Source organism: Phocoena phocoena, chromosome 15 (assembly GCF_963924675.1).
Source record: "Phocoena phocoena chromosome 15, mPhoPho1.1, whole genome shotgun sequence".
In the NCBI taxonomy this organism is placed as follows: Eukaryota; Metazoa; Chordata; class Mammalia; order Artiodactyla; family Phocoenidae; genus Phocoena; species Phocoena phocoena.
In genome coordinates this window covers 10,329,502-10,357,072 of record NC_089233.1, presented here as the reverse complement: position 1 = coordinate 10,357,072, position 27,571 = coordinate 10,329,502, and the positions used below count along the sequence as shown (strand labels likewise).

At 51.9% G+C, this 27,571-nt stretch overlaps 2 protein-coding genes across 2 annotated transcripts in view; both read left to right on the top strand.

Moving 5' to 3' along the window:
* The first annotated feature begins 4,954 nt into the window (after positions 1-4,954).
* CASTOR2 (cytosolic arginine sensor for mTORC1 subunit 2) overlaps positions 4,955-27,571 on the top strand; it is a 52,992-nt gene continuing 30,375 nt past the window's right edge. Inside the window, exon 1 of the mRNA XM_065892781.1 lies at positions 4,955-5,067. Within this exon, the coding sequence (XP_065748853.1) occupies positions 4,955-5,067 (113 nt within the window). The remainder of the gene's footprint in view (positions 5,068-27,571) is intronic.
* LOC136134569 (small ribosomal subunit protein eS26-like) lies at positions 24,103-24,501 on the top strand. Its single transcript, XM_065892228.1, has one exon. The coding sequence runs from the start codon at positions 24,103-24,105 to the stop codon at positions 24,499-24,501; it is 399 nt and encodes a 132-aa protein (XP_065748300.1).

Genomic DNA, 27,571 nt, shown 5'->3' with positions numbered 1-27,571 from the left:
CTCCCAGTTCCACTTCCTGAGGCTCAGTCCCAGGAAAACCAGGACAGTTGGCAGTTCTTTCCAAACATACTTGAATGTTTTCCAACAACTGAATTGAGTATCAGTTTTTAATTTTAAATTAATTAAAATGAAGTAAAATTAAAGTTTCTGCTTCTCATGGCATTAGCTCCATTTCAAATGCTCAATAGCCATGTTTGGCCAATGACTACCAATATTGGAGAGGGTGGGTCTAGGAGCCAGGAAGCCTCCTTCCCTTCATATTAAGACCATCTATGGAGGATCCGAACTTGGTTTTCTTAAGAGAGCCACGGTCGCTGAAAGAGTTACAGGTGGTAGGGCCACAGCATAGAACAGCTACCTTGGCAACACCAGGAGGATGGAATGGACATTGGGGGCCACTGTAACAATCTAGGACATGGGAACGTGATGGTCAAGGTGAAGAGACAGGCTGGATTACAGAGGTGTGCAGTAAACAAAATCATTAAGACCTGGTGACTGATTAGATGGCAGAGCGGGGAAGCAAGAGCTATCAATTACCCTGACCAGGATAATTCCCAGGTCGGCTCTCCCCTGTCCCCCAGCCCCTCGTCACCACCACCAACCAGGTTGATTCTAGAATATTCCAATAATCTATTGCTATTTAAATGCAGTGGTTTAGAACAATAATTATTATTATCGCTCATGAGAGGCTGATTGGGCTCAGCTGGGTGGCTCTTGCTCAGGGTCTCTCATTTGTGTCAGGTGGAGGCTTCTTCCCAGGTCTGGTGATGCTGGCTGTCAACTGAAACCTCAGCTGGGGCTGCTGGCTGGAATACTGCTATGGGCCAAACTGTGCCCACCGCTCCTCAAAATTCATATGTTGAAGTCCTAACCCCCACTGCCTCAGAATATGATTGTATTTGGCAATAGGGTCTTTAAAGAGGTAGTTAAGTTAAAATGAGGTCATTAGGGTGGGCTCTAATCATTATTACTGGTGTCCTCATAAGAGGAGGAGATTAGGACACTGATATACACACAGAGGGAAGACCACGTGAGGACACAGGGAGAAGGTGGCCATCTACAAGCCAAGGAGAGGGGTTTCAGAAGGAACCAACCCTGCCAACACCTGGATCTTGAAATTCTAGCTCCCGGAATTGTGAGACAATAAGTTTCTGTTTTTTAATTCCCCAGTCTGTGTTACTTTGTTACGCAGCCCTAACAAACCAAAACAAATTTCCACTTGTGATCTGTCCATGTGGCCCATGCTTCCTCACAGCATGACAGAGGCGTTCAGAGAGTGAGTACCCCAAGAGGACCAGATGGAAACAGGATCAGCAGCTATGACCGAGTTTCAGAAGTCACAGGTGTCGTTTCCTCTGTGGTCACAGGCCTGCTCAGATTCAAGAGGCAGGAACATTGAGCCACCTCCTAATGGGCTGATGATCAATGTCATGTTGCCAGGAGAGCATGCAGAATAAAAAATCTTGTTGCGACCATCTTGGAAATCACGACATGCTATATCAGGCTGGTAACTTTAGGGATTGGCGATGATGTCATCAACCAAGACAGAGACTACAGGAGGAAGAGGAAAAGGGCTGGGGCGGGTGAGATGATGAGGTAAGGTGTGAACAGGTTGGGCTGGTCAAGCCTGTGAACATTTAGGTGGATGTAACCAACGACTAGGAAGTTGGATATGTGAATCAGGGCCTCCGGAACATGTTCTGAGCTAGAACTGTCGATTTGCGGGCCCTCAAAATATTAGAAGCCAGAGACTGAGTCCACCCACGGAGTGAGAGAAGATGAGGGTTGAGGGAATGTATCAGCTAGGTATTTCTGCATAACAAACCATTCCAAATCTTAGCGGCTAAAAACAACTACCGTTGACCCTTGAGCGAGGAGGGGATTAGGAATGATGACCCTCCTTGCAGTTGAAAATCTGCTTATAATTTATAGATGGCCCTTCATATACGTGGCTCCATATCCACGGCTCCACAACCACAACCAGATGCAACCAATCACGCATCTTGCAGCACTGCATTATCCACTATCCAAAAAAACGGTGTATAAGTGGACCCGAGGAGTTTAAACCCATGTTGTTCAAGGGTCAGCTCTATTTATTATTCTTCTATAGGTTGGCTGGGTAGTTCCTCTTCTGCTTTCACCTGGCTCATTCATGGGGCTGCATTCATCTGGACAGTGAGCTAGAAGGTCCAAGACTCACATGTCTGGTTGATGCCAGCTGTCGGCAGGGGACAGGGCTCAACTGGAACAGCTGGAACACTTGGGCCTCTCTTTCCATGTTAACTTTCACTTGGGCTTCTTTACAGCATAGTGGCCTCAAGGGAGTATCCAAGTGGGCGAGTCTCAATGCACAGGACTTACCAAGTACATGTGCTACCAAGGTAAGACTTCACTGGCCAAAGAAATTCACATGGCCAAACCCAAAGTCAGTGTGGGATGGCTTACCGGGAGGCATGATTCACTAGCAGCCATTGCTGTAAAAAGACACTATAGGAAGGAACACCAGGTGGGCCTCTGCTCATTTTAGGGTTGGGCGGAGGAGAAACCAAAGAGGGAAAACCTGAAGAACCAGGATAGGACCAGAAGAGTACACTGCTAAGGAGTCAAGAGAGGAGTGAATTCCACGAGAACACGCCACGCTGGTACTTGCATGACCTTCAGAGTCAGTGTCTCACCCTAGCCCCAGCCTGAAACCATCCTCTGGATTTGGCGACCTAGAGGTCAGTTTCTTCAACATCCCAACATTCATTTCAGGTGTCAGTGTCACAGAAATCTTAAGCACCAGATATAGCTCAGTGACAGCAATTCTATAAATCTAACCAACATGGTCTAAATTGGCAAACGTTACAATAGTCGGGCTTGATTAACTAGAAAGCCCAGTGTTTTCAAATGTTTTTGACCAAGACGCACAAAAAGAAATACCTTTGCATAAAGATCCAGTGCATGCACACACAGAGACGCACACACACGCCTGCGTGCCCACACGTTCACGTGTGGCCAAAACGAAAGTTTCCTGGAACACAGAAAAGATAATAGTAACCTACCCATACTACGTGCAAAGCTCTGTGTCATTTTCTATTCAATTTATTTTTTAATCCTAGTCATGCCCGGCAAAATTGATTTCACCACCCACTCATGGGTCACGGCTTGCAGATTAAAAACTACTGACTTAGGCCATCTAAGGCAGAAGTCAGAAAACTGACCAAATCCTGCCTTTAGCCTTGTTTATTTGGTTTCACCTGTCGGTTTTTTGTTTGGGGGGTTTTGTTTTAATAAATTTTATGCCTTCAGGTTGGCCTCCCTTCTCCTGTACCATTTCCACCTGTCTGATACCCAGCTGCTTCACACATCTTCACACTTGCCTGGCCCCTGAATGCATTTCTTTTTGGGCCTTCTAGGCCTCTAGATGCTAAAGGAATAGATGTATGCATTTATGCATTCCATGAATACTGAATGCATGTCTCTCACCTGCCAACCACATTTCAGGCACTGGGAATACAGCAGAGAACAGACAAAAACCACTGCCTTCGTGGAGCTGAGATGCTAGAAGAGGGAGACAGACAAGCAAAACAAAAAAGAATATTCTTTATTAGATGGTGATAAATTCTTTAGTGAAAGTAAACCGGGAAGGGGGTCAACACACTTTAAGAGCCACCAGATTGCGGGCTTCAAGCCCCTTTGTGGAAATGAGGTAGCCTGATGTGTCCCTACTTCACAGAGGTGGGCTGAGAGAGGAATGTTGAGAGGGCACGACCAGAATCTTCCTCCAAGAGAGTTCCCAGACGGGCCCAACAGGTAAACCTGGCCCATCACGTCCCCAAATTACTCTGCCAAGGAGCAGAGCACCAGTAACTTTAACCTAGAAAATTTCAAAATTCCAGTCAGCCATTAAGGGGGAGCCGTTGCGGGACGTAGCCACGGGCACACCGGCCCCGGGGTGGGAAGCCCTTCGGGTGTATTTCGGACTTTTCCCTAATTCGCAGTCCCCATCACCCTCTCTCCCGCCGGATAAACGGCCACCTCATTAGCTCTGCACACATGACCCTCTCGACCGGACTCCTGGTGACTGCGCCTGCCTTATCTCTTGCCTCTCCTCCCTCACATTTTCCGCTCCAACAAAGCCAAACACAGCACCGTGGGGGCTTTCACGCTTCTGTGCCTTTGGACACGCTGTTCCTTCTGCCTGGAAGACTGCTGGCCTCCAAGCCCGCGCGCCCCTCCCCCTCCTCAGCGAGGTCCCGTTCATCCCTCAGAACCCAGCCTGGATGTCCCCTCCTCCAGAAAACCCCCCAAGGCCCCGTCTCTGTCCCCCGCACCCCTCTGTTTTGCTTCTCTGCACTGTAATTACCGGTTTCTCCAAATCTCTCCCCTCCCAGACTCAGGTCTCCTCCAGTGCGCGAGTTCTGTGGGCGACTCGCTTTGCGCCCAAAAGCGCCTAGTCCTGAGCTTGAGGGACAGAGCTTGCACTCAGGCTCAGGCTGGCTCGAAAGGCCCTCGCTTCTGCCCTTCGCCTCCCCGTGGGCCCGTGGGGGCCCGCGCTCCAGTATTTTCCCCCAGCGCATCGGGCGGGCCCCTAGGGCGGCCGCCCAGCCCCTGACATCAGCGGCCGCCGGCGCCCGGGCCGCGCGACTACAAGTCCCGGCACGCCCCGCGGCGGCCGCGCATGCCCAGCGGGTCGACGTTTGAGTGGCAAGTTGTTTGTTACAGCGAACACCAGCTGCTCTCCGCGCCGGGCGCCGCGCGCTGCTGCTCCGCCAGCGCTGCCGCCCTCGCCCGCCGCCCGCGGCCCCTCGCGGCTTGGCGGGCCTCCCCTTTGTCCGCCCCGGCCCGCCCGGCGCCGAGCTCCCGGTCACCGGGCCGGCTGCCCGCGGCGCTTGGTGCCGGCTGGGCGTGCAGGGGGCGGGGGCCGCGGCTCGCCCCCCGCGGATGAGCTGCCGCGGAGCGCGGGCGGACGATGGAACTCCACATACTGGAGCACCGGCTGCAAGTTGCCAGCGTCGCCAAGGAGAGTATCCCGCTCTTCACCTACGGCCTGATCAAACTTGCCTTCTTGTCCTCCAAGACCAGGTGAGCGCGCGGGGACGCGGCGCCGGCCGGGGAGAGACAAAGAGGCGCACCCGGGCGGCTGTCCTCGCCGCCGCGGCTCGGAAAACAACTTCGAGCCCCGAGGAGCGCCCCCGCCCCGCCCCCGCCGCATCGCTCGTCTTGTGTTTGACAAAGCCACCCAAAATGCCCTCCAACGGGGTCCTTCCCCCCCGACCCTCCCTAGAAGATGCACCCCTGCCGCTGTCTCCCCCACCCTAGCCCCCTCCCATCCTCTCCCCGAGATCCAGAGGGCCGGGGAGGCAGCTGTGACGAATCCGCTAATGAATGAATGAACGAACGAATGAATGAATGAAAAACAGGTGTGGAGACGCGGCAGTGTAAAAAACAAACTAACGCCCCCCCATCCCCCAATCCCTCCGTTGGGCCGGCCCCCGTCGCCTGGGCGGGGGAAGGGATTCTGCTGAGCGCGGCTACCCAGAGCAGAAAATCATAAAATCATTAGTGGGTGTTTATCTCAAGGTGCCTACGAGGATTGCGGCCGGCGCGGGCGGCTGGGTGAGGGCAGAGGAGGGGGCTGCGGGTGAGGGTCGTTGTGGTTCTTTCTCCTCTGGGTCCGGGAAGGTTGGGGGGGGCGGGGGGGCGGTTGCCGAACCGTGGAAGGGGGAGGAGCAGGCGTGTTTATGGCTCTGCCTTGAGGCTGGGCTTGGATGCTGCAGGAGGAAAAATAGTTGAAGGCCTTGGGAGGTTGAAAAAAAAAAAAAAAAACCAAGTTGGATTTTTCCCACTGCCGGTCAGGTTCTGACTTTTGTGAGCCCCAGTGGGTGCTTGGATTAGAGTGGTGTTTTTTTAAGGAGCCCTAGCCCAGTGGAGTGTGAGTGCAAGCTAGCCGCTGTAACTTAAATCCCTTGTTTGTCCACCATTGTGACTGTTGAAAGGGATGAAGTTGTTGCTGGCTGGGTTTTCCGGGCGTTGAGGCGGAGGTAGTTCTCCTTCTCTGCAAAATGAATGAATAAATTACAGGTCAAGGTTAATGTTAAAATGCCGGAACCCTAGGCTAACACCTCTTGGGTGCTGAGTTCAGGGGAGCTCCTGGGATGTGGGGAAATAATTCAGTCCGAGCCTCTTATCTGCCTGTTAAAGTTCTTCCCTGGAAATCTCACTTCGATGTGTGTGTGTGAGCGGGCAGCTCAGTCCCGCCATTGTTTGCGAGATGGAATGAGAGCCAGTGGCATCTTGTTTACTTTCTTCTCTGGCTGCTTGCTGGGGTATGGAGGGTTGGAATCCTCACCTTCTCTGGGCCCGGCTCCTTTGATTGCAAAGGTAATTATTAAACAGGTCATTTGAAAACAAAAGCCAACAGCTCAGATTCTGAACCTCCCCCTCCTCGTCGCCCCCCACCCCAGCCCCATCTGGTTGTTGACACCCACCCATTCTGCATTACCTGCCCTCTGCTCCCCAGCCCCTAGCCTGTCTTGAGATTCCAAGGCTGGAGTTACGAGAAAATGGCCTTGTTTTTCCAACCCTTGGCCGTCAGCCCCAGGCAGCCCCCTGGCTGATTTCTCGGCTACCATTCAAACCACCGGGATGATGACTCAGGCTGCTGCTGTGCGGGGCCTGGGTGCTGGGAGGAGGGGGCATTTGGGGGCTTCTTAGAAAGGCAGCAAAGGGCCACTCCCTCTGCCCCTTTCCCTTTACAGAGGGATTGGCCCTCTTCCAGCCCCCAGCCCAGGGTCCAGTTTGGAGGACTCATAGATAGGCCTGTCCTGGGGGTGAGCCCCTGCTGACCTGTCTGACCACAGAAACCGCACCCCTCAGTGGGTCCTGCTTCTTCCACTCTTGCAAGAGGCAGCTGGTCTGAGGCCCAGGTGAGCAGTCCAGTCTCAAGATGGCTCAGAGGTCAAAGGTCATCTCCATGTCTGCAGGGTCTGGCCCTAGAAGGTGCTGAGCACATTTGTCAAGGGGCCAAAGGCCTGCCTCCCCAGCACTCTGGGCCAGGGCACTGGCTTCAGGTTGTGACTAGCCCCCTCATTGCCTGTGTGACTGTGGCAAGGTCCCTTTCCTTCTCTGGCTTTGTCCATCTGTAATAAAGACAGCACCACTTGGCCCCCTAGGTTTCACAGAGCTGTTGTGTGTGTGTAGCAAGGAATGATTGTGGAAATTGGCTTTTCTGCAAGTATAAGGGGTAGCGGGCTGTGGATATATTATTTAAGCAATTTTCAATGATCAGTCATCCAGGTAGAACTTTTGGTCCTTTTTTTGATCCTTCCATCAGTTCCTGCCCCCAAGTGGTGGCCCATAGCCCTGTCATTTTTGTCACTGTGCCTTGTTTACAAGTTTTCAGTCACTCCCTGTAGGGGTGAATCCTCAGCATGGCATTTGAGACCCTTTGGGATCTGAAGCCAGAATTCTCATCTTTAGTCACTCTCTGGCAAATACCGTGTGACCCACAATTTACTTCCCTTCACACCTCCCTGCTTTAGTTCGCGCTCTCTCTCTCCCTCTCTCCCTCTCTCCCTCTCCCCCTCTCCCTCTCCCTCTCTCCCTCTCCCCCTCTCCCCCTCTCCCCCTCTCCCCCTCTCCCCCTCTCCCCCTCTCCCCCTCTCCCCCTCTCCCCCTCTCCCCCTCTCTCCCTCTCTCCCTCTCTCCCTCTCTCCCTCTCTCCCCCTCTCCCCCCCCTCCCTGGAACGTCCTCCTCCCACCCCCCAGCAGTAAATTCCCATTCAATCCTCAAGATCTAGTGCTATCACCCAAAACTTTCCTGAAGCCCTCTTGCCTCCACCCCCAGCAGACTTAGTCACTTCCTCCCTCTCATGTCTACCTGGGTGGAGGCTTGGGGAGGGATGTGGCATCAGTAGATGCCCACTCCGTGTACGGGTGCAGCTAGGTTCAAGAGATGCTGAGATACCCTGCCTCTTCCTCTTTGAAGCCCAGAACTGGTGGGAAAGGAAGAAGAGGCGATCACAATACAGCAGGGAAGGGAGTACCTAGGGGGTAGCAGCAGGATCTGGGGGACCGCCTGAGGGAGCCTGGGAGGCTTCCTGCAGGAGGTGGCACTGTATCTTAGGGCTTTAAAATAGGATTTAGTTCAGTATCCTGCATATGCCACGGTACAACTCTGTGAATTAGGTGGAATGAAGGAATCTGCAATGAAGGAATCTGAGGCTCAAATGTTAAGTGACTCATTCAAGGTCATGCTGTAAGTGGTAGAGCCCAGATTTGAATCAGCATCTTTCTGGCTCAGGCTCAGAGATTTGCTATTACAGGTTCATTGACACCCATATTCAACAGTTCTGTCCACCCCTTGTGTTTGCAGCGTACTGTTCTAAAGCTTTAGGAGCACAGGATGGAACCTGTAGATCTTTCTGCATCCCTTCTGCCCTGCCTCTGTGGCCCTTATCTTTGCCAGGAATGTATTTCCCTCATCACTTCCCATCTAGACTTACTACTTCCTCCCCTTAACCTTTCATCACTTCTCAGCTTTTTTCCGTAACAGTATATCGTTTGCTTGTCTTATTCTCCCACCACCTAGATTATAAACCTTACTTTCAGGAAGCTTTTTGTGCATCTTTTTATCTCTTCCTTCTCCCCCCACCCCACTTCCAGTACCAGAGATAATAGAGCTACCACTGATTTCACCATCTGTTCCAAAGAGATGAAGACGCTGGGTTTGGAGAAGTAAAGTGGCCTGCTCAAGGTCACACAGCTGGGAAGGAACAGGGTTGGGATTTGAACCAGGTCCTTTCTCTGCTGTGCTTACCACACTGCTTTGTAGGCACTTAGTAACTGCCTATCTGATGGATGTCTGACTCGTGCAGAGTGACCCAGATTCCAGCCAGAGTCTTTTCTGAGCGCCTTGGGGGCTGGAAGAGGCTCGGCAGGCTGAATCACACGTGGAGAAACAAGGCCCAGGGCCCCTGCCCCAACTCTCGGGGTAGCATCTGAGTGTGGCTGGAATAGGGGGCAGAAGGCAGGCTGAGTACACTTATTCTAGACACAAAGCTGGAGGCGGAGACCCTGGCTGAGCAAAATCAAGGCTACCGCAGAGCTTCGCCCTGTGATAGCCTGAGGTTCTGTAGCCTGGCCGAGGGCCCCGCTGAAGCCCACCCCACCATTCCAGTCTCATCTCACATGGCTCCCAGCCACAGAGATTATTTGCGTGCATACACACACGCTATAGTGTCTCTAGCCTCAGGCCATTGTCTGTCTGCCTGGAATGTTGCTCTTTGCCCTACCCCCCTTGTCCACCTGCTCCTTCTTTTAGATTCCATTTTAGCCTCACCTCCTCCAGGAAGTCTTCCCTGAGAGCACAGCTGAGCTCAGACCCTTCCTCTGGTATGATGGGCTTAATCTCAAAAAGATGTAATGTGACCAACCGTGGAATATCAGCAGGCTCCTTTGGGCTGCAAATAAGCTGGCCCAAACAATAAGAAGTATGAACTTTGCACGATGAGGTCATGAATCGGGCTGTTTGAGGGTTGGTAACTGAAAGGCTTGATGATGTCATCAAGGGCCCGGTCTTTCTCTTTGGCTCTGTGGAATGGCTGGGGCAGCTCCAGGCATTATGGGCAGTCACAGGACAGGGTGGCAAGGACTCAGGGAAGCGAAAGGGCTGTTGCCTCCCAGGGTCTATGAGAAAACCTTTGTGGGAACACACCCCCTCACACACAGACTCTCATCTCATTGGTCAGAACTAGGCCCATGAGCATTCCTCCACCAGTCACAGTTACAGGAAATGAGACTATCACGAACTAATCAGGATCCACCACTGCAGCTGGGGCCGGCTGCCTGGAAGCTTGTGGCCTCTGGGAGGTGGGGCTCCCTGGGGACCCCAATTTGTTGTCGCAACCCCGGAAGGGAAAACTGGGAATAATTAATAAGTGTACGGTAAAAACAACAATGACAACAATAATAGCTGACACTTATAAAGCATTTACTACATTCCAGGCACTGTTCCAAGCACCATATATCTATTAGTTCATTTAATCCTCACAGCAACCCTCTAAAGTTGGAGCTGGATTGTCCCCATTTTTCAGATGAGGAAACTGAGGACCTTGAGTGCCCAAGGACACACAGAAGTGACAGAGCTGGGATTTGAACCCAGGAAGTGCGGTCGCAGAACCTGTCCTGAGACCACTCAGCCAGGTCTAAAATCACACCAGTTTGGACACCCGCTCCCTAGGGGCCACTAAGCAGAGGTGTCACTGAGAGTCCATGGCAATGAAGCGGGGGCAGGGGCAAGATCATTGTCCTGAAATGCAAGTTCAGGTGACAGGAAGCTGCAGCACCTCTTTTTTTTTTTGCCTGTGAAATGCTTGTATCCAGAAAGTCCATCTCATTTGATTGGCAAGAAAAAGCACCGAAGTGATATGCAGTAAGCACGTGCTCACAGCAACCCACACTGCCCACTTGGGCCAGACCTGCAGTCTGCAAGTCTCGGGTAGAGGCATTTACAGGAGAAAAGCTCAAAGTTGCAAAAAGTCCATTCAGAGTCCACTGTTTTCTTGAATGCCTGGGGCTGAAGCCACTGTTTGATTGCATTAGAGAAAGACAGGCTGGCAGGGGAGTTAAGGCCTGGGACGGGGCACCTGGGGTGGAATCCCAGCACCCCTACATCCTGGTGGTGTGACCTTGGGCAAGATGCTTGACCTCTCTGTGTGCTCAGTTTCTAAAACAGGGATAGTGATCATGTCCACTGCCTAGGTTGTTGTGAGGACTTAGAGAGACAAACCATGACCAGCACTTCAAATAGAGCCTGGTCCACTGTAAACTCCAGTAAGTATTAGCTGAGAGAGAAAATGCCCTTTAAGCTGGTCAGTGACAGTCTGCGGAGGCAGAGTTTGAAAAGCCCAGGGTTAGGGGATTTTTCCAAGGCTTCTTATGCGCATACAGTCACACTCTGGACGTGGAGATTCTGTCACTGCCCTCCAGGTACCTCACCAAGGACGCCAGGCATTTAGGGCTCTGAAAGGGGCAGCCAAAACGCTGTAGCATCCCACAGCTGCAAGCAAGTAAGGCTTCCTAGAAGAGGTGGCACTGAGCTGAATCTGGGTGGAATAGGGAGATGTCAGGCGGTAGAGGTGCTGGGGATGAAAGAAGACAGGCCAGGCAGGGAGCAGGATGGAGGAGGTGGGGAGAGCACAGGGTGAGCCCCAGAGCCAATTCCCACGCCCGCCTGGGGTATCCATGACCTGTTGCTGCCCCAGAGAAAGGGGCTGGCTCAGCCCCAGCTCCCAAGCACCAGGTATGGAAAGCACAGAGTTGTCCTTGGCCTGCCCCACACCCAACTGCTTAGCGAGGTCTGCCCCTCCTCACCCGAGCCCCCTGCTTCTGCCGGCGCCAGTCCTTTTCATCTCCCCTCCTGAATTATCCAAACAGCTTTGCCACCAGTCCCATCTGCCTCCAGGACAGTGCAAATGGTTAGCACAGCCAGAGCCCTCTGGGCAGGAGGAACCACAGGAGCAAAGGCCTGGAGGCTGGAAAGAGAAAGGTGTATGCAGAGTGCAGGCTGGGACTTGTGGCCCGTGTGACCACAGCTTGGGGTTGGTGCAAATTGGTATGTTTTGTTCACGCAGAAACCCTGCAACATGCACCTGCTACATGCAGGGCCCAGTGGAAGACACAAAAGGCGCTTTGGTCCAGTGGGAAGAAAAGGTGTGTTCTCTGCCAAAGGTAGAGGGTGAGAGGCCCAAAGACCCAGAAGGAGGGGACAGCTTGTACTGCGGGGGCTGAGTGGAGGCCCTGTGGCCTCACCAAAGGTGGTGCTGGGGTAGATGTCATGGTTCACTCTGAATCTCTGACTGTATCTCTGCCTTGCTCAAAACCGTTCTCAGACTGCCCCCCGATCCTTATCTGGCATTGTGAATATTCTTTGGTCTGACTTCTGTCCTCTCTGGCTTTGCCCCATCTCTCCACCACACATGCCCTAGCTTTAGAGTAACTGTGGTAGTTTTTAAATACCCCAAATTCTTTGACACTGTTCCCTTCAAAAGCTGGACCTCCCTTGCCTTTAAGTGTGGGGTCTGGATTAGTGACTTTCTTCTAATGAGCAGAAGGGAATAGAAGCAATACTGCGAGGCTTCTGGGGCTAGGGCTTAGAAAGATAGCTTCTGCCTGGCACTGCTTTGCTCTGTCTCTCTCTTGCTCTGTGGGAAGCCGGCTGCCATGTTGTAAGGACACTCAAGCATCCCTGTGGAGAGGCCCACAGTGGAGTGGAACTGAGGCCTCCCACCAACAGCCAGCCTGTGAGTGAGTCACCTTGACAACAGATCCTCCTGCCCCAGGCAAGCCTTCCAATGCCCGCAGCCCCAGCTAGCACCTGGGCTGCAACCTCATAAGAAACCCTCAGCCAGAAGTGCCCAGATGTGCCATGCCCACATTCCTAGCCCATAGGAGCTGTGAGAGATACACAAGTTTGTTGTTTCAAGCGACTAGGTTTTCAGGTAACTTGTTATGCAATGGATAACTGATACAGTGACTATGTAATTTATCATCCAAATGGGGACACTTCTGAGAATAACAGGGAGCACTAAAAATAATTACCCTGGACAACAGGGCAAACCAGAATGCGTGATCGCCCTAGCCAGCTTTCATCCAGCCAGATAACTCTTGAAGCCACCCTGGGGCTGGGTAAGTGGCTTTCTGGGATCACCTGTGCCTCAGGGTATAGGGTGGGAGAGCTAGTCCCCCTCTGTCCTCACGCCGGGTGCATGTCCAGGCCTCCTCAGGACCAGTGCTTCACTGCACTGACTCGTCTTCTGTTGCAAAGGACTGAGCTTGCGCTTCCTGGCAAATGTTTTTCTTATAACAGACCTCCGGTCTGAGGAACCAGCCCTGAATAAGCCAGCCTAGCCGCACCGGTGCTGGAGCAGTCAGGTTCTGGTTGTCCAAGACCCAGTGTTGCACCTTGGCACAAGCAGACAGGCCTACCAGCATCACCCCCAGCTGCCAGTTCCCCCAAACCTTTAGCCACTCAGTTTGTGGTGAGTGTGTTAAATTACACCTTCTAAGGGGAAGCTCACCTCTGGATGCCTTACACTCTTCCTTGCCTTAATGATAATATATTGGACATACTTGGACCTCTGAGATCTAGGCTTACAAGCTGGGGGTCTCATCTGCCCACCCACGTTCATGGCAGCATCATTCACAATAGCCAAAAGATGGGAGCACCCCGAGTGCCCACAGACAAATGCACGGATAAGCAAAATGTGGTCTGTACATATAATGAAGTATCATCCAGTCTTAAAAAGGAAGGAAATTGTGACACATGCTACAACATGGATGAGCCTTGAGGACATTATGCTAAGTGAAATAAGCCAGCCACAGAAAGACAAATAGTGTTTGATTCCCCTTACATGAGGTACCTAGAGAAGTCAATTCATAGAGACAGAAAGTCGGGTGGTGGTTGCCAGGGGCTGGCGAGGGGGGGTGAGTGGGGACTTGTTATTCAGTGAGTATAGAGTTTCAGTTTTGCAAGATGAAGAGTTCTGGAGATCAGTTACAAAACAATACGAATGCACTTACCACTGAGCAGTAAACTTTAAAATGATCAAGATGGTAAGTTTGATAGCATGTATGTTTTATGGAAATTTGGGGGACAAGAGAAAAAGGTAGGAGCCTGGCGAGTGTGCAGAACCAAAGGGCAGTGTGGTGGGTGAGTGGATGGCAGTGAGCCACGGCAGCGTGGGCAGCAGAGTCAGACCGAGGGAAAGAGCTGGCACCCAGTGAGACAGCGGCTTGGAGCACGTCATGCATTAACTCACTTAATCCTCACAATAGCCCTTAGCACGTAGGTACAATTACTGGCCCCGTTTTGCAGATGGGGGAACTGAGACACGGACTTTGCTCGAGATCACAAAACCAACAAGTGAAGAGTAGGGTTTTTTTTTTTAATAACAGCTTTATTGAGATATAATTCACATACCATACACTTCACCCTCTTCAAGTGTACAACTCAGTAGCCTGTTGTGTATTCAGAGCTGTGCAGCCATCACCACTGTCTAATTCCAAAACTCGTCCATCGTCACCCCAGAAGAAACCATAAGCAGACATTCCCTAGCCCCTGGCAGCACTAATCTACTTTCTGTCTCTAGGGATTTGCCTGTTCTGGACATTTCTTATCAATGGAATCACACAATATGTGGTTCTGTGAGACTGGCTTCTTTCACGGAGCATGATGTTTTCAAGGTTCATCTGTGTTGTAGCCTGTGTGTCAATACGTCATTCCTTTTTATGATAGAATAGTATTCCATTGTATTGGATAGACCACATTTTGTTTATTCATCCATTGATGTATATTTGGATTGTTTCCACATTTTTGTTATCATAAAGATCACTGCTGTGAACATCTGTGTACAAGTGTTGGTGTGAATGTGTGTTTTCATCTCTCTTGGGTAGATCCCTAGGGATGGAATTGCTGGGTCACGTGGTAACTCTGTGTTTAACATTTTGAGGATCTGCCAAGCTGTTCCCCACAGCGGCTGCACCGTTTGACATACCTGAGGAGTAGGGATTTGAACCCAGGACCTCTGGCTGCAGAGTCCATGTTCGTAAACCACCACACTAGCTTAATATGGGTAGGAGCCTGGAGTCCCTTACCGGCTAGGTGACCACAGTCTGGGCTACTGAACCTCTGGGAGACTCATTGTCTTTGTGGGCAAACAGGATTATGGGGAAGGGATAGCCCAGGTTAAGCACCCGGCCACAGCAGGCTTTGCCCATGGTCTTCCTGGTACAGTGCTCACTGGAACTTGATGTCACCTAAGCAGGCACATCAGTGGAGGCAAGGAAGTGTGACATGTAGGTTCCTGTAGCTCTTGGGGTCCTTGAAGGGCCTGGGCAGCTGTCAGTGGAGAGGGGGCTCCCCAGCTGACCCAGCCTAGGCTGTGGCCACCTGATCTGAGCCTAGGCTGCCGGGAGGTATATAGTTCTGGCAGGAAGGGAGTGGGGGGCAGTCAAGTCAGGCCTCCCTCCTCCTGCACAGGCCTCGGACCCTGGGCAGTACAAGGTGCATACGTTCAAGGTAGGGTTAGTTTTCCCTCCAAGGTGGGCCTCCTGGACGCTCCCCTGGACTTTGCTCTCCACCCTCAGGACTTCTCCACCAGGCCTACCTTCCTTGAGCCCCTCCCCACCCCACGATTTACTCCCTTTCTTGAGCAGGAAAGGCAGTGGGTGGAAATTTGTTCTCAAAGTTCAATCTTTTTCCTTCAGAGTTCAAAAGTCACTGAGGCAGTGACTCATAGGATGGATTTAGAACAAACAAAGCTTTTAGCCTCGGCGATCTTTCTTGAGAGCCTACTACGTGTCAGGCTGCAGTAGGGTTTTCCATCCTTTTCCCTCACCAGGCTCCATAGGAAGGAGGGCTCCCAGCCGACGATGGAGTCAGCGGCTCGTAACTCACCCCAAGTCACACAGCAGACACCTAGCAGACTGGGGCTCAGGCCTGTGCTAAGGCCCATTTCTCAGGGGGCGTACACACTTGTAAGAGTCAAGAAAACGTGTTTTTAATCCAACGTCCACCACTTACCAGCTCTGTGACCTTGGACAACTTGTTGAGAGCCTCAAAGGAGGCTCAGTTTCCCCATCTTTCAAATAGGCACCATGCTATTGAGCTCTTTGGGTTCCACTGAAGATTAAGTGGGAAATTTTACGTCAAGGGCTTAGGCGTCTGACCCACAGTGAGCTGATCATTCATATGAATTCGACGGATAGTTTTTGAGGACCGAAGTGCCCTGGGCTGGACCGCACCCCTTGGCGAAGGGGTAGCTGTGGCCTCTGTCCCCGCGGTGCTGATGGTCTGTTCTGCTTTGAAATTGTTGGAAGGGCTGAGCTGGTGGTTGCAGGATGGAATGACTAATTCTGATTTTTATTTGACCAGGGTTGTTTTTTTTTTAATTGAGTGAGCTGTGGGGACTGACAGACTGGCCCAGGGGGCCGGGGATGGGGAGGCTAAAAGCAGAAGAGGAGTCTGCAGGCATGTGGACCCGAGAACCTTTGTGGTTAGGCCGGCGGCCCACTGTAAGGGCAGCTTGTCAGAGCCGAGAGTGTTGGTGTCCTTTCAAAGGCATGAGCTCTCCGCTCCCAGCAAGGTCCTGGGAGCCCTTCTCAGATGGTGGCGATCGCGAGACCCCTCAGTGCCCACCTGTACTGCCGGCCTCGCTTGGGCACCAGCTGTGTTGTTAAAACGCCCCGTAAAAAATCAAACCATTGGAAGGTTGCCCTGAGTTAATGCCCCGAGGAGCGCTTGTTCTCAGAAGCCAGGACCCCTGAGTCCTCCTGCAGAATGAAGGTTCTTGCATCACCCCCACCCCTACCCCGCGCACACACCTCTGTCCCATGAGGGCAGGTGTCCTCCACAGACTCATCCATTCACCCACCAAGGGCAGGGACCGGCCAAGGGGGATCCCCGTGGGAGCAGTTAGGTGCCTGTGAGGTCTGGAAGCCTGTGCCTCCAGCCGCCGAGGGCTTGTCTGCCACCCCAGGGGGAATCAAGCCCACGGGACAGTGGCTCGGGAAGGCAGAGGCTGCACCGTGGAGAGGGTTCATTCTTGCCCTCTGGGGTTTCCTTACACCTGGCGTGGATTCTTGGCCCTTGAGGCTTCCTTCATCTCCCCTAGTTCCCAAGTGTGTCTCGATACCCATTCTGTGCCACATGTTGGCCCTTTGAGGACTTGGACACCAACCCTGGACCCGTTGTGGACAGCACGGTGGGGAAGACAGCTCTCCAAGATCTTGATTACACTAATCTGGTGAGAGAAAAGTCCTCAAGGCTCGGGGGAGCTCGAGGTACAGGGGAGGAAGTACAGTTGAGTCCAGGTGGGTCGGGGAGGGCTTCTGGGGGAGGTGACATTGAGCCAGGCTTGAAGCACTGAGGTAGAGAAGAGACTTCCAAGAAGGAGACACAGCATGTGCAAAAGCACAGAGCCTGGGCCGGTGTGGCCCATGGTGAGCTGGAGCAGCGTGGGAGCTGGAGGGGATGGCCCTGTTATGAGGAGAGAGAGGGCTCTCTGTCCAGCCTCCTCGGTCAGGACCTGGCCACTGGTGTAATCCCAGGGCCAAAGAAGGCTCGTGGGAGAGGGGAGGGCAGGGCAGGTAAGGAAGAGGACAGCTGGGGGAAAAGGCCCAGAGAAATGGCCCAGTGGAAAAGGAAATGAGAGATAATGTGGTGAGGGAAATCTAGGCTAGCGAAATGCCACTTCTGGGTGTATACCCGAAAGGATTGGAAGCAGGGTCTCAAATATTTGTACACCCATGTTCACAGCAGCGTTATTCACAACAACAAAAACATGGAAGCAACCCAAGTATCCATTGACTGATGAACTGATAAGCAAAATGTGGTGTATGCGTACAGCAGAATACTGTTCAGCCTTAAAAAGGAAGGAAATTCTGACACCTGCTACAACACGGATGAACCTTGGGGACTGAGCGGTATAAGCCAGTCACAAAGGATAAACACTGTACAAATTCATAGAGACAGAAAGAATGGTGACGCACAGGGGCTGGTGATGGGGAGAATGGGGAGTTATCGTTTAATAGAGACAGAGTTTCAGTTTTACAAGACGAAAAGAGTTATGGGGGTGGATGGTGGTGATGGTTGCACAGCAATGTAGATGTAGTTAATACCACTGAGCTGTATACCTTAAAATCATTAAGATGGCAAATTTTTTGTGTTTTTAATATAATAAAATGCATACTGAACAACAGACAACAAATCCAGGCTAGTGAGAATGAGAAAAAAGTTGAGAGGTGGAGGTGTTGCAGGGTGTTGGGGGTGTGTGGAGAGGATTGTCTCTGACAGAGCGTGAGTCTTGACGGATCTGAGTTTGAACCCTCACTGTGCCACCTGTATTAGTCAGCTTGAGCTGCAATAACAAAATACCACAGCCTGGGTGGCTTAAACAACAGAAAATTTATTTCTCAGTTTAGGAAGTTGGGAATCCAAGATCAGGACGCCAGTAGATTCACTTCCTGGTGAGGGCTCTCTTCTTGGCTTGCAGATGGCCGCCTTCTCCCTGTGCCCTCACATGGTCTTTTCTCGGTGCATGTGCATGGACAGAGAAAGCAAGCGAGATCTCTCTCTTCCTCTCTTAGGGCACTAGCCCCGTCACGGGGCCCCATCCTCATGACCTCATCCAAACCTAGTCACCTCCCAGAGTCCCCACCTCCAAATACCATCCCATCGGGGGTTAGGCCTTCAACATATGAATTTGTGGAGGACACAGACATTCAGTCCATATGCCACATTTGGAGTCATTTCACTTCAGTAAGTCTCAGTTTTCATATCTGGAAAGTGCTGCTGAGCCCCTGGGGTCCTGTTGGAGCCTCATGGGCTCTTGTGCATCCAATGCCTGGCCTCTAGGAGTTGCTTATCAGGCCTTGGCTGTCATCGGCTAGGCTTCCCAGAGCATCTGCCATTCGCCATAACCCCTCGATGTCCCCAGATGGTCTGGGGCTCTGGGAGATGCTCATTTCCCCCCTTGCAGGCTGTGCTTTGGGCCTCTCTGACTGGGTCTGGTGCTGTGGTCTCTAAGCAGGAGGGTGAGCACAGACCAGGTCTCAGGGAGGCTTAGGTGGGCTGTTTGTCTTCACGTTGAGGCTGGAGATCTTGGGATACCTTCCCCATTCTTTGTTTACCCACCCCTGAAGGACCTAGGCTTACTGGGGTAGTGGGGGCGGTGACCAAGCAGCTTCTAGCTGGAGAGAATGCAGAGTGCCAGGGTCTGCTTTAAGAAGACAGGTCACCTGGCTTCTTAGGTGGGTCAGGATCAGGCCCCCTCCCAGATAGAGGGTTGCAGGTGGGCAAGAGAGGCTGTACCCCAGCCTGGGAGAGGCAGGGAGCCCCATCATCCTCTGATTCTCCTCCATTCTCCTGACATCAGGCTATGTCTGGGCTGTCGCCTGGGTCCTGGGCAGGAAGGAGGAGAGGATTGTGACTGCCAGGGTCACAGCACAAGTGAACAGCAGGGCTGGGGTTTGATCCCCGAGATAGTCTGGCCCCCAACGCCATGCCCCTGGCCATGACACCCTCCTTCCTGCACCCTCTCAGTGCCCCCTGCTGGCACGCCACTCTTACCTGGCTCCCCTGCCTTGGCAGTCCACCTTGGCCCTATCGCCTCCTTGCCTCTATTTTTTTTTTTCCTTCGTTTTAAATTTTTGGATAGATAGCAAATTCACAATTTATTAGAATTCCAAAGTTATACAAAGGTGCCCAGTAAAAGCTTCCTCCCACCCTTGTTCTTCAGCCAACCAATTCCCGCCCCCACGGACAAGGAGATCAGTGGGGATCTCGGTGATATTTCCTGTGTGTGCGTGTGTATATATGTGTGTGTGTGTGTGTGTGTGTGTGTATGCAAATACGCATATGTAGTATTTTCTCTCTCTCTCTTTTTTTTTTAACATAAGTTGGTAATAAACCATGCTCGCTATTCCCATTCTGCACGGTGGTATTCTTCAGCTGAAGTCCGTCTTAGTGGTGACTCACATCCTTCATCTGAACTGTTGCACAGTTTCCCAAGGACCAGGTGACCATCATATCTTTAAACTTACTCCGCAGGTGGACCTTTGTTCCCAACCTTTTTTGTCAGTATTTACAATTAATGCCATAACGTGTAACTTGGGGCACAGGCCTTATTTTTCATGCGTGAGAATATGCCTACAGGCAAATGCCTAGAAGCAGAACCCGGGGTCAGAGCACGTGTGTTGGAAAAGTCCTCACGTAGTGCCTGCGGAAAGGGGTTCCCATGGACATCCCTGTCTGGGGGTCCTGGGCCTGTTTCCCACCACCTCACCACCCAGTGTGTCATCGGATAGCCTGGTAGGTAAAGGACCTCTCTATGTCACCTTCCATTCTGGGGGTGCGTGTTTATGCACATACATGCCAGCCCTGAGGCATTTGCTTGTCTTCTTGTTTGGGGCCCTCTGTCACCGTTCATCTTATTTCCCCCAGCCAGCTCACAGGCCCCCAGTGGGCTGTGGCAGGTCTTAAGCCTTTCACCTCCAGAGCACCCAGCCTCTAGTGGGCCCACCATAGTTAAAGCCCTGATTTTATTTGCTCTCATATCAGGGTATTTGCCCATCTCTGTGGCCAGCTCCCCTGCTGTCCCCCTCCATGTGCAGGTGAAGACATCTGTCTGCAAGGCCCTGGGGCCCAGGTAGCCACACCCACATTCAAGCATCCCCAGTGTGCCCGGCCCTTGAAGCTGAGTCCACACCTCCAGGGGCTGCCCCCGCACAGGTCCAGAGCTCTCTCACCTCCACAAATGTTGGAATCTGGCCCAGGTCCCAGCACCCCCAGGCCTTTCCACCTTCCTGCCAGATTTAGCTGATGGGGAGGCTCCAGGCTCTGGGAGCAGCTGGGCCTGAGCAGTGTCCTCCCTGGGGCTTCACAGCTGTCCCAGAGGTAAAGTGTGCCAGACCCCATAAAGATACCCACCCACCCCAGGGCGGTGGGTAGGCAGCTTCTGGCCCCTGTTGCCCTCAGAGAGCTCTGGAAGAGCCTTCTTGCCGCTGCCAAAGATGCAGCAAGAAGCCCACCCCCCTCCTGTGCAGGTGGAGGATGCTAGCATCACAGAGGCCCAGGCCTACCTGCTTACCAGTCACACGTAGCATGTTCTGCCCACTTAACTCATGGCCTTTGGTGGAGTGTTAGCCTTTCCAGTCCTCAGTTTCTTCATCTGCAAAATGGGGTGATAACACTGACTTGGCCAGCTCATCAGAAATTCCTTTTAACATCGTTATGTTCTGATTACTTGAACGCCACTGTCTCCCTTACTTTCTCTCCCTCCACGACTTTGGCAAATTGGATGTGGCCCTGGGATATAGGCCACAGCCAAGTGAGAATTTTAATAAAAGTGAAATATTTGGCCCAGAGCCCATGGAAGGCCCTTGGGGCCTGGCCCTTCTCATTGTGGGGCAGGGCCACTAGACTGTCATTGAGCTGCTCCAGGCAGCTCAGAGAGGTAATGACAGGTACAAACCCAGCAAAAGAAAACGCCGCATCCCCCAGGAGAGGTTGGGTAGTAAGGAGCTGACAGTGGGTGTCTGTGTTGATTTTCGGCCCATCCTGACTCTGGGAACTTGGTGCCACCATCAGCCAGGAGTGCAGGACAACGCGACAGCTTGGGCCGGGGCTTCCTTTGCAGGCATGTCTCAGCCATAGCTGGACCCCCAGGCCAGGCGCACTTTGGAAGCAGCAGGGGCTGACGACCCCTGTCCAGTAAGTAAGCATAGCTCTGCTGCTGACTGAGCCTGCCCCAGCCTGGGACAGCTAGGGAGAGTAGACTGACCAGAGGGTTCTTTGCCCCAGGGCAGATAGGTGCAGGGCTGGAGGCTGGCCACAAAGGGGTCCCTTCCAGCCCTCTCCTGCCCCAGCCTAAGGTCTGGGACAGCACCATTTGGGTGTTAGCGCTGCCCTCCCTGGTGGAGAATGTTAGCGCACTGAATAGCTAGTTCTCGGCCACTCTGGGCTGGACCCAGCCTGACATCTTTAGTTCAGCTCTTTTATTTCATGGATTTGGAACTGAGTCCATAAAGGAGAGGACTTGCCAAGGCACGTGGCGGTCACACTGATTCCGCCAGGTGCAGACAGGCCCTGGGGAGCTAGGCTGCGGCCCAGCTCAGAGCCCCTTCCCTTCAGCTTGGGAACCATTCTGTACCGTTTCTCATGGGCTTATGTTCATTGCAGCCCTTTTCCCATCATCTCTGGTCATTTGTCTAGTTGTTTCACGAGTCTCTTCTCAGTAGCCGGCAGTGTCTTTAAGGGTATTGTGGACTGAATGTTTGTGTCCCCCCAAAACTCATATGCTAAAGCCCTAACCCCTAGTGGGAATGTATTTGGAGATGGGCCTTTAGGAAGTAATTAAAATTAAAAGAGGTCATAACGGTGGGGCCCTGATCCAATAGGATTAGTGTCCTTAGGAGAAGAGGCACCAGAGAGCTCGCTTGCTTTCTCCCCACATGTGCACAGAAGGAAGGCCAGGCAAGGATGCATCCTTCGTCAAGCCAGGAGGGAGCCCTCTCCAGAAACGCTGCCAGCACTCCGTTCTACTTCCATCCTCCAGAACTGTGAGAAAATAAACTTCTATTGCTTAAGGCCCCCAGTGCTTTGTTCTGGCAGCCCTGGCTGTTGTTGCCCTCTGTGTCCCCCATGCCACCCTAGCCCTCCTAGACTGCTGAGATTGAGGACCAGTGGAAAGAGCCCCAACAAGACTGTCCCAAAGCCTCAGTGAGCCCATCTTGGTAACGGGAGGGTGAAGAGAGAGGCAGGTAGGTCAGGTACTCGTGGGCACAATAGCAATTTTCCTGCCCTTTCTCCCTGGCTCAAGGTTGAGCTCATTAAAAGAACTAAGTGTCGGGAATTCCGTGGTGGTCCAGTGGTTAGGACTGTGCGCTATCACCAGGTTCGATCCCTAGTCTGGGAACTAAGATCCTGCAAGCCGTGCAGGGTAACCAAAAAAAAAAAAACCAAAAACAAACCAAAAAAAGAGCTAAATGTCAGTGCTAAACATTCTACCCCCTGAGCTAAGTGAACAACCGGGGGGCTTTTCCTGGGGGAAAGTAGTGGTAAACTCGAGACCCCGCCTCATGCCAGCAGCTAGTCCTTCACTCTTGAGGACCTCAGTGAGGTTCCGGACATCATGGAGACAGAGATGGAATCTGGACCTGGAATGGTCCCAGGGCCTGTGGCTTGGGGGGTTAACCGCAGCCGAATGACCTGGAGCTGCAGGCCACGGAGGCGACATGGACATTGTTTCAGGTGGAGGCTGCTTGCTGTTGAATGAGCGATGGGTAGAAAAGTTCTAGAACTGTACTGTCCAAGTCGGTAGCCTCTAGTTCACATTTAATTAATATGAACTCTAGCTAAGTTCATATTAATTAAAATCAAGTAAGATTTTTTTAAAAATTCAATTCTTTGGCCACACTAGCCTCATTTCATAGCACTCAGTAGCCACACGTGGCTGGTGGCTAACCCAACTGGACAACGCAGGTGTAGACCATTTTCATCATTCCAGGAAGCTCTCCTGGATAGCACTGTTCTAGGTTTGTTTGGACTCAGTAGAGAGAATGCCAGGTTCATTTCAACGATGGCTGTCCTGACTTAGGGTTGGGCGGAGTGGGGTCACACCTGGCTGTATGTGCCACCCTTTGCAGGCAGATGCTGGGGGTACACCCCGTGAGCTCCTGGTCAAAGCAGTCGGGTATGCTGTAGTGGGATATGGTTGAACCTAGGCTGGCCTGGCCAGCAGGAATTGGCTCCATCTGGGGATTTCAGGGCTCCTTTCTGACATCCCAGCTGCCCCCACACTTAGATCTGCTTCAGCTTTCTGCTCCAGCGCCACCACCTCCAGGGTACCCTCCCTGAGCCCCAGACCCCCAGCACTCCCCCGCTTGCCCTTCTTTGCTTATTCCCTGCATCCACCCCGCTTATGTAAACACATCATCACGTCTGCATCCCTAGCTAGTGCAGCGCTGGGCCCATGGAACTGCGGTGGACAGGGCAGCGGCTTGGCAAAGCTGGAGCCACAGTCCTTCCGACATAGGCCCTGTGTTCTGACTCTGGGAGTGACAAGGCGCCAGCCCAAAGCGCGGGGAGACGCAGGGCATGCCCAGGGTCATCCAGCTTGTTAGGAGTCGAGGCTGAACAGGCCCAGCTGGAGGTGCTGAAGCCCAGTTGGAGCAGGGAGCAGCTGAGATGCCCAGGTCAGCGTCCAGAGCCGGCAGATGGTCACAGGCCATCTTCTGCTTCACCTGGTTTACATTTCGCTTAACCTACTCCTGACCCCACCTCAGAGGCAGCCCAGTGAGCTCTAAGGGGTCCCAGGGGCCGTTAGCTCGGGACTCCGCCACCTTACTCCAGGCACCGATCCCATGAGTGGTCACACACACAGACACCCCTTCATCCAGGAAATTGACTGCCCCTAAATCCCAAGACATTTGAGAACTTCAGGGGGACTAGGAAGGGAAAAATGGGGAATCTGTAAGCCAGACATGTTTTCTTTGGCCCACGCGGTGTGTTTTTTGAAAAGTACACCAACATTTAGCTCTCTCCTCCTCGCTTCCAAGATGACCAAGAAAAGAAGGAATAATGGTCGTGCCAAAAAGGGCCGCGGCCTCATGCAGCCTGTCCACTGCACCAGCTGTGCCCGACGCGTGCCCGAGGACGAGGCCATTAAGAAGTTCATCATTCGGAACATCGTAGAGGCCGCAGCCATCAGGGACATTTCCGAAGCGAGGGTTTTCTACGCCTGTGTGCTTCCCAAGCTGTGTGTGAACCTGCATTACTGCGTGAGTTGTGCCGTTCACCGCAAGGTAGTCAGGAGTCATTCTCGGGAAGCCCGGAAGGACCGAACACCTCCACCCCGATTTAGGCCTGCGGGTGCTGCCCTACAACCTCCGCCAAAGCCCATGGAAGGAGCTAAGTCCTTAAAGACTGAAGAATACTATCCCCTGGAAAGAAAATAAAGTGGAAATTATACTTAAAAAAAAAAAAAAAAATAGGGACTTCCCTGGTGGCGCAGTGGTTAAGAATCCGCCTGCCAATGCAGGGGACACGGTTCAAGCCCTGGTCCGGGAAGATCCCACATGCCGCGGAGCAGCTAAGCCCGTGAGCCACAACTACTGAGCCTGTGCTCTAGAGCCCGTGAGCCACAACTCCTGAGCCCACGTGGCACAACTACTGAAGCCCGCGCGCCTAGAGCCTGTGCTCCGCAACAAGAGAAGCCACCACAGGGAGAAGCCTGCGCACCGCAACGAAGAGTAGCTCCCGCTCACTGCGAGTAGAGAAAGCCTGCGTGCAGCAACGAAGACCTGATGCAGCCCAAAATAAATTTAAAAAATTTAAAAAGTACACCAACATTTACATATTGAGAGAGATCACCAAAATCTGGATTTCCAGCTTTTCTGGAAAAATTGGAAGATCTTGCAACCCAGGGCCCACGTTTAACAGTACATCGGAGCTGAGTGGCAGCTGCCCCTCTTTGGTAGGAAAGGAGCCGCCACACGCCCCCCAGGCAGCCTCAGTCCCTTCCATACCCTGGTGTCCCCCACCACCCCACCTCCACTGAGACCAGGTACCAGGCCCATTTGTCATCGTGCTGTTACTGGCCTGTTTCTTGGGTACAGAAAAATATGTCTCTGCTATTCTGCCCCAAAAGTGCTAGGAAGAAAAAGAGGCTGAGAGGGCCATGGGCTTCTTGGTACAAGTGAAGAATGTTCCTGGGTATGGAATATGCAAAGCGTGTCTGACCCCTGGTTCTCTTCACCTGAGTATCTTGCACACCTTTGAGCTGTAACCCCCTGTTAAGGCATTTCCAAGCTCTTCCTTGATGTCCTCCTCCCATCCTCCGTCCACCCCCTTTGGTTTCTTGTCCCTGAAACCCCTGGAGAAACACATGTGCGTCTGTGTCTGACTCCCTATCTTGGGGGGCTCAGCTGATACTGCTGACTTGGTAAAGATGGTAGCAGCTGAGCAGACCTCCTCTTGGGGCTCCTGACCGTCCTCCCAGGCTCCCAGCTGGAGGGACACAGGGGCCAGGCGTCTGATATGGCCAGGCTCACGGGCTTCGGTTTCTGGGTCCTGCATCCCCTGGGTGGCCCCCCGGTGGTCCACGGTGAATGGAGTATGAAGCCAGCTCCCCCCACCTAAGAGAAGATGGGACTCAAGCAGATACAGAGAGGCAGGTGCAGAGATAGAACAGCGAGATTGCCAGTGAGATGTGGGAACTGCTCTCCATGCAGCCGAAGTGAGCTGCTTAAGACACAGACCCTCAAACATTTCAAAGCCTTTTTCCTTTTTTAATGGACCTCAGGTGCACAGAATGCAATTACTCATGATCCTTGTTCTGTGACATACTTATCGATCCTAGCTTTCAAGTTACGTTTGTTTATTGTTTGAATAAGAATACCCCCCACTGCGACCATGCCATGATGGTAACTGCTGTCCACCCACACTTATCTTTCCCTTGACTTTTACAAACAGTTTTGTCCTGTGTATACACCTGACAAGGGTATCTGACTGTGTGTTTTCTGGGGCTTGCTTTTTTCCACTCAACGACGTATTACAAAGTATAGATGATATTCCATGTTTCCCTGGCTGTACACAATTGGACCACAGTGCCATAGAATATTTCTCTTCCGCGAGTTAGGGGTCTTTCCTTCTGGGGCCGCTGCGTATGCTGCTTCCCCTGCCTGGATCTCATCCTCTCTGAGCCCTTCCCAGACACCCCATCCAAAGGAAACCCTCACAGCTGCTCTGTTTTTAAAAAAAAAAAAACCCTCCTTGGGGACTTCCCCAGCAGTCCAGTGGTTAAGACTCAGAGCTTCCAATGCAGGGGGTGCAGGTTCGATCCCTGGTTGGGGAACTAAGATCCCACATGCCTCGGGGTGCGGCCAAAAAGTTTAAAAAAATTTTTTTTTCTTTTTAAATAAATAAATAAAACGCTTCCTTGTTCCACAGCCCTTCCCGCAGTCAAACTATGGTAATGCTTTGTGTGCTTGTTTTTGCCTGGCCCCATGTCAGCGGGGTCCTTCCCCATCTCAGCAGACGCTTGACTGCCGGTGCTCTAGGACCCACCCCGTGGAGAGGGTGGGACTCAGGCGCGCTTGGGTGGGAGTTCTTGGGGGCAAACCTGAGCTGCTTTTGTGGAATTATGGGAATTTGGGGCAGAGGAAGCCAGCCAGGAAATCTTTTTTTTTTTTAATAGGATGTTTATAGCAGCTTTATTCATAATAGCCAAAAACTGGAAACAACCAAATGTCATGAACAAGAGAAGGGATAAGTTAAACTATATTATAATACATTATAAATATATATAAACATACACATAAATTCAGCAATAAAAGTGGCTACAAAACGACATAAAGTAAAACAGATGAATCTCAAAAACAATACACTGAACAAAAGAAGCCAGACACAAGATAGTACACACCGTATGATCTCATGGCTGTGAGGCACACAAGCCGGCAAATGATCTATGATGATAGAAACTGGCACAGGGGTTGCCTCTGGGTGGTCTTAGGGACGCACAGGCAAGGGACAGAAGGCTTTCTGCAGTGATGGGAATGTTCAATATCTTTTTTTTTTAATTGGAGTATAGTTGATTTACAATGTCGTGTTAGTTTCAGGTGTACAGCAAAGTGAATCAGTTATACATATATCCACTCTTTTTTTTTTTTTTAGATTCTTTTCCCATATAGGCCATTACAGAGTTTTGAGTAGAGTTCCCTGTACTATACAGTAGGCCCTTATTATCTATTTTATATATAGTAGGGTGTATGTCATTCCCAATGTCCCAGTTTTTCCCTCTTGATTGGGGTGGTGGCTAAATGGGAGTATACAATTGTCAAAATTCGTCTAACGGTACACCTAAAATCTGCACATTTCATTATGGTAAATTATGCCATAGTTCAGAAAAAGGCTTTGAGTTAAAAAAAAAAAAAAAAATTACCTGTACGAAACTATGCTCCAAGCCCAGGTTGACCTCATTAAAAACATTTGTCGCCTAAAGCAATGAGTGCCATTGAGGAGCTGCTC

Coding starts and splice junctions, on each gene's coding strand:
- LOC136134569 (XM_065892228.1), top strand. CDS start 24,103: ATGACCAAGAAAAGAAGGAATAATGGTCGTGCCAAAAAGGGCCGCGGC.